This window comes from Pygocentrus nattereri, chromosome 12 (genome assembly GCF_015220715.1).
Source record: "Pygocentrus nattereri isolate fPygNat1 chromosome 12, fPygNat1.pri, whole genome shotgun sequence".
In the NCBI taxonomy this organism is placed as follows: Eukaryota; Metazoa; Chordata; class Actinopteri; order Characiformes; family Serrasalmidae; genus Pygocentrus; species Pygocentrus nattereri.
This window is the reverse complement of record NC_051222.1, coordinates 18315103-18327693: the sequence shown is the minus strand read 5'-3', so window position 1 is coordinate 18327693 and position 12591 is coordinate 18315103. Positions and strand designations below refer to the sequence as shown.

The following is a 12591-nucleotide window of genomic DNA, read 5'->3' as shown; positions in this document are numbered from 1 at the left end:
ACTGACGCAGCTTAAGCTCATAAAAACACAACCTGATAACAATCACTGGCACTTTTTAAACAATTTATGGAGCAGTTATCACCTGGATACAGCACAAACTGAAAGCCACACCCAAGAGGTACCAAGAGTATATCATCGCACGGATGTACAACAAAGAAATCACAATCATGTCAGCAAATAACTTTCAATTACTGATGGTGTGAAATGCATGCGTGTACATATGCGTATAATTATAAAGACCAAATTTATTTTAGTCACCATCCATAGGAAAACCAATATTTCCAAAATGGTCACTTTACTAATAAATTATATTGGGGCATATAAAAGTCATATTGGGGCATTTCAATTGTTCCATTCAGCATGAGATTTTCATTAATGTAAAGGACAGCATGTTCAAATGGTACAGAAATACAGCAGTTATATGACTGAGACACCATTATACACACACACACACACACATTTGTTATTCTACTTCAAGCTTATCGAGTTAGAATTTCTCCCCATACATTCCAATGTGCATCATATTGTACCAAAATGTACAGTACTAAAATGTTCTTGGCAAGCATGTTAGTGTGTGAATAGGATGTTGCGTCAGAGCTAATGTATTAGCTTGAGGCTGGCATGTTAGATCAGGTAATGATGAAGCAGACCTTTTACTTAATGTTTACATGCTGCTTAAAAACTAGTCTGAATTGATCAGCCAAAAATCCAATGTGGAATTCTCTATTATGTTGCCCTTTTTTAAATGTTGGATGTGTTAATGCACTGAAAATCTAAACATTTTCAGACACTTCTAATTTTTGCTTATTTGATACCAAAAATCTTTAGTTCCTCAAAATTTCTTTGAAAATTACTTTGAAATAAACAGTACATAACACCAGACTACACTATTTGAAACAGCATTGTGAAGCCCCAAACATTCATTATACTTTACTATTCAATTAACTATATTCTAACATTGCCATAACATAGCATATTGTACTGCATCACTGTGCATCATATTGTATCTCAATTAAGCATCTTCACTTGGGAGTAGTATATTAGCTTGAGGCTAACATTAGTTAGCAGATAGACCATTAGATCTGACACTATAAAGCTTTTGTTTCAAACATTGGAAAAAATATATTCATGTAAGGCACAGTTTTGGCCACTCCATTACTGAGGTATTAAATCGAGACCACCACCATATCGTAGCAAATCAAATTCTCCACCTCATGTCTTCTAATCTCTCAGGGATGAAAAGTCTCAGGTTAATCAACTTCCAACAGAGATATTCTAGATAGAGTCTTAGGCTATGAACAATTTCCTCACAGCTTCTGATCTATACATTAACAAGGAACGACAATTTTATCTATTCGGGTCCGCAAAGAAAAGCCTTAAATACAAACGAGAATTTGCTGCAAGGTCACATTCTGATATGTATTCTGATGCTGTCTGCAGGACCAGACTTAGTGTCTGGAATGGACACGGGAACAGTTATAAAACATCTCTCAGCCAGGAGAGAAGTGTTCACACAGGAGTCATACACTTACTCAGTCATCAAAAACAACTAAGGATGGAAGTCTTTTTTTTTTTGTTACCCTGTTCCAGGACCAGCCTAGCCTTGCACCATGTCTGATCTACACTATTCAAGACAAACAGCAAACCGCTTTTAGTTCAGTGTTGGTGAAGCCTGTGACAGTGGTGCCTCACTTTACCTCTGTGACGTCCATGACCTTGATGGCTGCCAGCTGTCCTGTTTTGACATGTCGGCCCTGTAGGAGAAAAGGGAAAAAAAAAAAAAAAAAAGGTTAGACATCAGTCTCGAAGCAATGCAAATGTTCACTGAAAATATTCAACTTGTCAGCTGTGAAGAGAACTGGATGACAAAGTTGTTCCTCAAAAGGAACTTCATATTTTTCCCTTGAATGCCTGATTGTTTGTCAGAACAATAAAATACTCTTAGCTGACCTACATTTTCATATCATCGCCTAACTGGACCTGTACCTTTCTTCTTAGCTCCTACATCATGCAAGCAAAGCACGACTGACAGAAGTTCAACCCAATCCTGAGCCCCTACATAAACATTCCCACACTCTTCTCTCGTCTTTCAAAGCACCTCTCCCCCCCAGCCCTCCTCACTTTCTCTCACTTACTCCATCTATCCCCTGCTGTCCCTCCATTCTCCCTAACATAAACAGAGCCCAAAATAGCCCAGCCTCTTCCTTTATCGACTGCCCAAATACCAGTTCCCCAAAGAAAAGCACTTCTGTTGGGTGACGATGAAAAAGTTGTGGTGCGAAAGCAATCAAATCTCTCCATCCATATACACACATGATTACTAGGGCTCCAAGGTTGTATGCTTAGTTAAAATTAGCTGTTGACATGCACAGACATGTACTCTGAGAAGCACGTATGCAAAAATATAACCTCTTCTTGGAACAAAATCTAAAAACACAGTGGGGGATACACAGTGGGAAAATGGGCCCTCAAGAGTTCAGCCAAGTGCTTACGAATGCAGTGCAAAGCTAGTCAGCGAAGTCAAAGAGAGGAGTGGAAACAATCAAAGAACCATCATGCTGACAGGAGCCAAAAAAGCTGCAGGCCTACAGTTTTCTCCTGATAAATCTCAAGACTAGGATGTCTTGTAAACTCTAGAGCTGCACTTGACGTTCCATTAAAAGGACAAAAAAAATTGACAAGCAGAAAACGAAAGCAAAAGAGCAGCTCAGTAGCATGAAGGGTTATGCTGAGAAACATCATTGCTAAAGAGTCATCTCAACAGCCTTTGCTGCTATTGCAGAAGTGTGCAATACATAGATCTTTTACAATAACCAATAAGTTTTTATACTGGGTGCTGTGAGCATGCTGACCAATCATAAATGTTTAAAGGGGTATTTGGATGAATCAAGGTGTTCACATCCAACAGACAAGTACTTTTGGTCAAAGGTTTACTGATGTGTTTTCAATACAAATAAAAAAAAATAAAAAAAATACAATAAAACCTCCTTACAGCGTTTTGTTCAGCTCCTAAAGCATTAAATCTGAACACTGAACTGCTGTCTTAATTCACAACACCCTTTGCTAGAGTAATAATTAGCTCAAACTGGGTATTATTCTTTAAGCACTATTTGTATTAATAATTTTTTTTTAAGTCTAAAAACATGACCAGTCAATTTTTTCCCCACAATATCATTCAGCTCCAGTATGAGGGCAAATACCATCACCCCATCTTGCCAGAATGGTGCAGTCTGTTGGTGATGTCATAACACCTCTGGCAAACATTCAGCTGAGGAGCTGAATGGGGCGAGCTCATGTGAGGAGATAAGAAAGGGAGAACTGAATAAGGTTTGGGCCAACAAAATCCTGCTGTCAGCGTTTGCCACATAGCACTGCAGTTTTGGGTTTCCTTTGTCTGCATGAAGCCGATATTGGAGCCAAGGCCTCTGCTCTCCCAGGCTTGCCTGTCATAAGGAGGGTCAGAGGTTTGCGGGATGACAGAAGAGAGATTAAAGTGGCTCCAGAATAGACAGAGGAGGTTAATTTTGTGGGTCAGTGCATCGTCATTGTCATTTTTCCCAAGGAAAAGAGGGATTACGTCATGCCGATCAAGGCTGAAAATGTGGGTAGAGAAGAAGTGAAAATTTGAGGCAAAATCTCTGGAGCACAAAGATGAGAGTGGCCAGAGACCTTGGAAAAAAGGACTGACTTTCAAAATGTGGACACAGCCGGCTCGGAAAGTTTTAATTAAAACAAGACGTTTGACAACAGACAGGAAGATGAAAAAGGATAAGGGAAAAAAGCAGGACAGTGGCTGAATCACAGGGAGAAATGCATCCTGTGCTGAATCACAACTGCTGAACGGCCAAGGGAACCCTCACACCTTAGGCACAGTTATTAAATGATGCCAAGTAATGTCAACATGCTGAGGTTTACGGAACTGTTTATCATTTAAACATTAAGGAGAACAGGGTGCTGAAAACTGACCGAAGAGTTTTATTTTGCTTTATAATAAGTGTAGGGTAAATGACCTTTAGCTTTAGCAATACAATATCTGGTCAATAATGAAATGATACCAGCCCTTTAAAGTCAGCTCCATAACTACATAGACATAGGTTAATTCAGCATTACATTCTCAATTCTCATCTCTGCACAGCTACACTTTTTTGACAATAATTCAGAGAGGAAAACAAATACTTTGAGAAGATTGTCCTCTGGACAGCTGCCAACACAGCATTCCTCAGAAAAAGGGTAGTTTATAAGCTCAGTGATCTGGAGTCCCACAGGGTTTTAGCTTTGGGCCAGTCGCATTTTACCAAGCGGTAAGAGGAATACAAAATGAGATGATGACAATTAGTCCACATAAAGATTGCTCGGAAAGCACTTAAAACATGCATTCACCAACTGAGGAGAGAAAGAATGCACAACAGAGGCCTCTAAGTGTGTAGACAGGAAATCAACTCAACTCTAGGAGGAAAGAGCTAATTAGAGACAAAGAACAGAGTTTGTTCCTTCACCTAACCACACATTCACAGTGACTGCTCCTCCATTTTTCGCCCCTCCATTATCTTTATACTTCGAACACTTGCTTCCTGAGCAGGCCTTTGTGAATTGAGTCACCAGCAACTGTACTGCTCTAGCTGCAACTATCTAGATAAAGTCACAGGCTTCTTCAGTGACTTCTTTTGTGTTGTGGGTCAAACCAAAACCAAACCTTCATCTGGAAGGGTCATTAGGACCCAGGCCACCATTTGCCTTGTGGTCAGTTATTCCACACTCATCTTAAATCATGATATGTGCCTTATGACTGCTACTGGCTTCCCTGACTGCTTAATTATAATTAAATCAACAAGTACTACTTTTGATGTGTAATTTGAGATGAGTCAGAAAGGCACACAGCCAAAAGTGAAGTCACACTGAAAGCTGTGCTCAATTATTATTGCTCAGTATGTTAACTAGAGCCCAATCATTATGACAACTGGTGTCACAGATATTAGGGACCTAAATAGAGACGAGTGTAATCTTATACAGACAAAAACGACAGATTCCAATAGCTTGCTAAACAATGCTTTACTTACTCATGACTCAATTTACTCGAGAATTTGAGAAATGAGTGTAATTTCCTTTTAAGAAACTGAGAAATTAAGAAACTGACTGTGTAAAGTCTCAAAGTCTTGATTACTATAAATTGTGTTGCACAAAATGTGGCACTGCTCAGTATTCTTAGCAGTTTTGTTTGCTTCTATTTGTTAGCCTTCATTTTTGATCAGATATTTTCAGTGTTTTGTGTTGGAACATCATCCACATGTGAAAAGGTAAGGTCTATATGCATTTACTTATATTCTGATTAATCATGATGTTTTGTGTTATGCAAGTTTGCCCATTCAGCCGGTATTTATTTTCACCAAAAATTAACCAGAAATATTATAGGATGAAAAATATATGTGAAAGCTTGTAACACTCAAAACACCATCTAATTATGGGTCAAGTCCCATGGGTGAAGCAGGTAAAGCCTCAAGTAGGAAGAGCTCTTTCACGGTGGTGATACGCACATGTGCAGTAGCCACAACAACATGAAAAACAGTTATTAGAATTTTACATTAACAAATTTGACAACGCGCTTTCAAATTTGCTTTTGAAACATTAACAAGGATTAGAGTTTCAGGTTTACAGGTATTTCCTGATTTAAAGAGATGGAAGCTTGGTCTCATATGACTGGAAGCAACAGCCCAGAGTTAGTGATTTCCATGACTGCCCTCTTCACCATTTTTTTATCCAGCACTGATGAAGTTGAGTTCTGAAACAAAAGTGCATTAAAACATTTTGAACAGTGACTGTCGAGGGCTGCAACTGTCCACTCAGGAGTCAGTCATTCTCCTAATTACATAGCATAATTTCAACTTATTAAATGAAAAATTGTTTGTTGTAAACTGTCTAAACTGCTTTGTAATGGATTGCTTCCAGTATTGCAAGACCCACAGAGGCACTGTCAAAAAAGCCTACAGTAAATCTTTTATACAGCATTTTAGACTGTTTACTAAGCAAGCAGAGTCTATTAAACAGACACACCACTTTTCTGTAAAGCTATTTCAGTGTGCCCAAGAGATGAGGGCTACAGGAAACAAGGGAGACGAAGTGAGATAAAGACAAACAGAGCTCAAAGTCAAGGACAAAGGGACACAGTGCAGATCTTATGAGAGTGAGCTGAACAGTTGATGAAGAGGACATGGAGGAAGAGGAGGAGGATACCAAGGAAGTCCATATCCTAAACTGACCCGAGGCTCAAAGCGATGGTCATTTGATAGCATCGCTCGTGGAGTGCTGGACTTCCCTGAGGAAATGCCAGGGAGGACAAGTCATGTTGAATGCTGAACAGCAACAGAAAAGAGAACCTGACAAGTTAGAAGAGCAGAATTTAAATGAACTGCCTGCCAGTGCAGCCAAAAAGAAGAACAAAAACAATTTCATACATTTCAGAAAGAACAATGCTGAATAAACACCAGTAGCATGTAGGAGCCTGACTGATATGATAATTGTCACTGCTATGCAATTTAATGAGCTAAAACGTTCCCATAACTGATAACATCAGCTAATATGACTTTAATTTTTATGCATGATACAGGATTTTATTGCTGTACTCATGACAGTATTGTGTTAAAGTTTGCCGGTTTAGCCTGCATTGCTGTAATAAAGGCAAGTAAAAAGTTCCTACAAGGTTAGCAGCCTGTAAAAACTAAAATGTGTATGAAATTAATAAAAAGATTAAATAAATCAGTCAGTCTCTTTATTTTAGAATAATATAAAATGCAACATAAAATAGTTATACTACAGCATAAAACATGCCACTTCAAATTATCGCATTATCATCATTTATTAACGTTAACAAATCAGCCAATTTTTTCCGTCGACCAGTAACCTATCAGTGGCGCACGGGTTGCAGGTAGTTGGAAAACCTAGAAGCAGCACACACACACACAGCTTTAGGAAGACTGGCTTGCAATGCACAGTAACAAACCCAGTACAGTACAATAGCACTCAGTGTGATCCTCTCCAAAAGTGGTTCAGTGACAGACTCTATTTAAGCAGCACAAAAGATGAAGACTGGGCCGGCAAAGGGAAAAGGATTACAGTTCAATATGGTGCACGCTGGGGAAACAGCTCTTTGTGATCCTGGGAGAGAAGCCGGATGTGCTGAATCCAGATCAGTGGGTCACAGGTCACGGGAGGACTGCAGACAGTTACAGCCTGGACTGCTTAGTGATCCACAAAAGAGCAGTTTCAGCATTTATTCTTTATATTAGACCAATACAGAGTTAGTCATATTAATACTTTTCTTTCTTTTGTGATAATTCTGCAACATCACAGAGGCACTCTGAGCAGTAAGGAACTAGCCGTTCGCAAGGAATGGGTATAGCTGGTTATGAGTACACTGCCTGATGTCTGAGAAAGTGTTTTACAATAGCGTTGAGAAGATTCACGCCTAAAACATATTTTTAAATAAATTCATGGGGGAGAGGTGCATTCAGGGTGTTGTATAGGAAAATAGTCCCCAAAGAAAAGATTTCACACTGTTATACCACTATAAAGATAGAGAAGACACGTTCCCACCTCGTACAATGCTGAGAAAGTACTCTAAAGGGCCAATAAATCACATCATAGAACGCAGCTACGGTACACAGTGAAGCTGTTTTGAAGGAAGTGAAGCCAATAAATATTCACCATACTTGGAAGAAGTTCATAAGAATGACTGAATGAAAGAAGATGAATGAATGAAGAATGCATAACTAAACTAGGTGGTATAAACACTATTAAAACGTTTGCCTGTCAAGTTTTATCTTTGTCTCAACACAGACTGCGCCAGCTTACTGATGCCAAGTAGCAGAGTGACGACAGACATTCCCCCATTTCTACAGTAGAACATGTCTAATCCATCTACATCCCTCATCTCCATCTAGCAGCGAAAGGATTTAGCATGAATTTTAACAAGCCAGAGAAGGACCCTCTTAAAATGGAAGTTTGAGTATTTTACAGTGAAACAATGGGTTTTTAACCATGCCTACAGAGACCAAGCAAGTGAGTGTGTTATTGCCTGTGCAGAGGAAATGTGTGCAAACTCCCCAAAATGAGTCACATGAGCAAGACTGACAGGCAGGCAGAGCACCGCCAAGCTTGCTAGGGTCTAATGGAGCAGTAATATGTGCAAAGAGAGCTTAAAGAGAACAGGCACAGGGGATTAGGGAGGGGGTGTATTGAGTACATGTATGATAGCATGCAGTAAATGTCGATACAACTGTTTCCGTTCATTCGTCATGGTGCTTCCTGCTCTCTCTCTGGAAGTTCACTCTGAAGGCAAGCTCTTTCATATCTGTAGGGAGTAAACATGTGCTTCAGACATTGTTCATCAGCCTCAGATTTGTCTCCTCTCCAATAGTCTGCTCAGGCACAGACTCTAAAAGGTTTTAAAGGTTACACGTACGGTCCACAAAGTTGTTTATTCAAAGAAAATCCTGATCCATTGTTTTAAAGCTGAGGCATTACATATACAATGCTTCATATGATGCACAGTCTTTGATAGATTGCAATACCCTACTACAGATAGCAGCTGTGATTATGAAATTTTAGCTGATGACCGTCATAAATAGTTCAGATTAACAATCATTGTTAAGTTTTTTTCCCCTGTTCATTATTTGCAACTATTAAAACATAGTGGCCAATGATTAGTCATGATTAGTCACCTTCCTTTCTAGCTATTTTCACTTAATAGCTGACAGGCTTCCTCACACAAACGTCTACAGATGCTCTTAAAATTAAACAAAGATTAGCAAAGCTAGATGTTCTTCACACAAGAGAAAATAAGTAAAAATAAATTAATTCTGTTAGCAAGCACGCTAAAAACATTAGAATTAACAAACATTACTCATTGCTGTTCTCTAAACATGTTAGATCACCTAATTACAACTTTTTTTATAAGATCCTAATTTCTCAATGAAACATTACATACTGCTTTCTTTTATTTACCTCAATACATTCAACTGTGTTTGTTGCAGAATAATATATCAACGACTTGTAAAATGACTGCAGTCAGCTTGTATATGTAAATCATTAAAATTGCTGACTGCATATTATATAATTCAGTATAGTGTACTTATGTACATTTTTTATATTAAAACCCTTATGAATGCTTAAGAAAATGTAACAATGGCATCTCATGCTGGTATGACTATCCACCTTTAATAAAAAGCATACTTAACAAGTGAAGTAACTAAAATATTTAAATTGGGCAGGAACACTATTTAGTTTATTTCTGTCCTCTACAGATGTCAATACTGCTTTTTAAGATTAGTGTGTGTAAGAACGCCATGGCTTCTCTAGCTCCACAAAACTGATGATGAATGAAAAGTGCATATGAAAAATCAATTGCCTCGTACGTGCATTTCTTACGCTTAAACTTTTGTCCATGCCTATACATGCTGGAATCTGGCAGCTGCTCACGCTTTAAGTACTAGCTAGGAGGCTGCAGAGCTTGTATCATGAGACTGTCGCATTGTTGGCGGTACACATGGTGGCCAGCTAGTATGCCTGCTAGGCTAATTGCTACTGGCTAATTCCAAGACACTGGCTCCCACTCTCTTTTCTCCTTTTAACTGATGTATACTCCTTCAACAGCATACCTTTTTGGTGATGAGATCATGTTCAGATTTCACTTGATTGCAGGAAAAAAACAAGCTTGTCATATCACAGCAAGGAGAAGAGTAAACTAAAGGAAAATGGAAACGCAGTATATGCGTTTGTGTGCTTTTTACGCAGGAAAAGTACAACTGGGTCTCATCTGGTAAAACTGGGGATGCATTTTAGTGAAAAGTATAAATGGAATCTGGCCAAAGTTTATTAATTATCAGACACAATGTGATCATAAAACACGTTATAGCAGGGTGTAAACGGCTTCAATTAGCCTGAATTATCTCGCTTGCGGCCTAGATGATCAGACAAATTTACCAGTTCAGCCATATGGTATGACTCTAGCTGGCTTAACCAATGGCACAAGTGTTGGATGGATTTGCCCCATTAATATGTTGGAAGTACATATCAGCCCTAATTCATCCCTTTCCTCTCGGCTCTACTTCTGTTGAGGAAAGGCTCCAGAACTGTAACTCAAGCCTTGATCTTCTAGTGATCATCACCCTCACATAAAGCACCATGAGATAAAGTAAACTACCTCCCAAAATATTTTAAATAGACCATAAATCTATCATGTTTTATTTAACGTGCATACACACAAGTGGGCCCAAAGACAGAGTGCTCTAGCCAAGCACCAGCTCACTAGAGCTTCGCCCTGTAAAAAAAGATATCGTAAGAAGAGCAGTCATAACACACCACGGCCTGAAAAGTGAAGCCAAATCCCCTTTGCTTTGATGTGAGACCACAGCTATAAAAACACTCCAACCATTATCAATTTCAAGGCAGCCATGGGGCAACCCCAAACACAAACCTTTGGTGGGGTCAGAGTTCACAGGTGCAGCGAAGGGGGATAGAGTTTCCTCCCTCACAGTATTCGCTACGGCAGTGCGCCTGGACAGACGATTTATGAGATACGATAATTTTAGGACTAAGCCGCTGAGGGAGAGATAGTAGAGCAGGAAGGAATGCTAAAGAGCTGCCTCTTTAATAGGAAGTGATGATAATCAGATTAAGAGTGAGGAAAGAGACAGGGCTTGAGAGAAAAACAGCACGAACACAGCCTACAACTTAGAACTGAGATTTTGCTTTATACAGCAAAACTTCTGCCTTCTATTCATGCTAATGGGGCCACAAAATGTCAGTGTGGCAGCGCACAGACAATGTACACTGTATTAGTCTGGACTCACTAATAACTCAGAGCTTTAAACAGGGATGTGCTAATCCTCCACAGGTTTTAGTGAGGACTGCTGTGAGGGATAAAAAACAAAGTGAGGCAGGAATAAAACAAGATATCCTTGAAGGAGGAGGTCTTTTTGTAGATCACCATTCCAAAGTATGCAACAAGCACAGAAATGACTGAAGTGATGTTGGCTTAGTTTTGCACGAGAGCTATAAGGCTAACAAGTAATGCAGTTTATACCTAGGACAGAAAGATTAACTGCAATTGAAATTGCAATTTGAAGGAGTGGAATTTCCAAATAATGTTAATGGTAAACTAAATGATTAACATGCTGTTTTAAGTTTCAAGTGGGAAAATTTAAATCACTGTCAGTCTAGTGTTCATGTCTCAAGCCAGAAAAAATGAATATGCTGGGTGTCCTGACCAAAAATAGGCCTGGACCTTAACTTACAACTGCAGCACTTCTTACAACCTCCAATTAGCACTGTGCAAACTGTATGCCTAAATCAGCCATGTCACACTGGGGACCATCCAGGCCAAAGAGCTGCAGAGATTAGCGTTTCCCCCATCTCGCACTCTGAATTCACTTCACGAAGACCTTGTTAATTAGTTGATGAGCTCAATCAGGTGTGTTAATGAGGCAGCATGATGAAGTCTGCAGTGTTTTGTCATTATACATTTCATGAAAAGATAATATAATGAAGACTCGAGCGAACCTGAATCACAAAATAACATGCTGTTCATCTCAAATAACTAAAGATTAGCTGAAGATCACTGCTCAGACACTGAATCCTAAATTTCAGGCTTTGCATCCCAGCTTAACCTACCCACCACTTTAATTTTTTTCCATCTGAATGACACAGGAACATGCTGTGAAAGGAAAATGCCACTGGTGATTATGTAACTGCTCAATACTCAATTAGGCGAGCGAAGAGAAAACGCTCAAGAACATGAGTGAGCTGTGGCGGGGCATCAGAGGGAAGTTCAAAGGGAAGTGTGCACCACTGTGCTGAAGGTTGAACGGCCCCGGAGGGCCACAGTGGCTGAGGGGTCGGACGAAGATGCAAGGTGACATTTGAGCAGAGGATGTGGGTGGTGCTGGGGGAGCACATTTATACGCATGCGCGCGCGCACACACACACACACAGTAGGGATGAGCGATTTGCCAATAAAGACGTGTGTGTGTGTGCGTGCGTGTGTGTGTGTATATATATATATATATATATATGTATATGTATATGTATATATATATGTATATATGAAAATCTGTAAATCTTTGCATGGAACGTATGAGGCACAACCTACCCTTTTCAGGAGTGTTGAAATAATGTCATTAAACGCTCATCAATGACTTGTTACTTTGTCTAATTGCCAAAAAAAGCTGTAGTACACAGTGAATGCATAATTAAGCCCCCCCCCCAAAAAAAAAAAAGTTTAAAAGGTATTAAAACTTAACAAGGTGTAAACCTTCTGTAAACCTGATCTTTTTTTTGTTTTTTCTTCTTAGTTTAATTTCCGTTCACAGTACGTTTTGTCTTGCAAATGCCATATTACGAAGAAAAAAATAAATATTGATTTATATTACAACGCTGCCAAATATACATACATACATACATACATACATACATACACACACACACTCAGCCAGACCACTGACACATATTTATATACACATACATAGACACAGACCCCTACTTCCTCTCTGACTTTCTCTACACAAACCAGATGAGCATGCAGACAGGAAAGGGCCAAGC

At 39.3% G+C, this 12591-nt stretch overlaps 1 protein-coding gene across 10 annotated transcripts in view; it reads right to left on the bottom strand.

Moving 5' to 3' along the window:
• Positions 1 to 12591, bottom strand: part of LOC108434751 (mitogen-activated protein kinase kinase kinase kinase 4) — a 73749-nt gene that overhangs the window by 37135 nt on the left and 24023 nt on the right. For all 10 annotated transcript variants that reach the window (XM_017710107.2, XM_017710113.2, XM_017710110.2 and 7 more), the window contains exon 3: positions 1698 to 1754. In XM_017710107.2, the coding sequence (XP_017565596.1) occupies positions 1698 to 1754 (57 nt within the window). The remainder of the gene's footprint in view (positions 1 to 1697; positions 1755 to 12591) is intronic.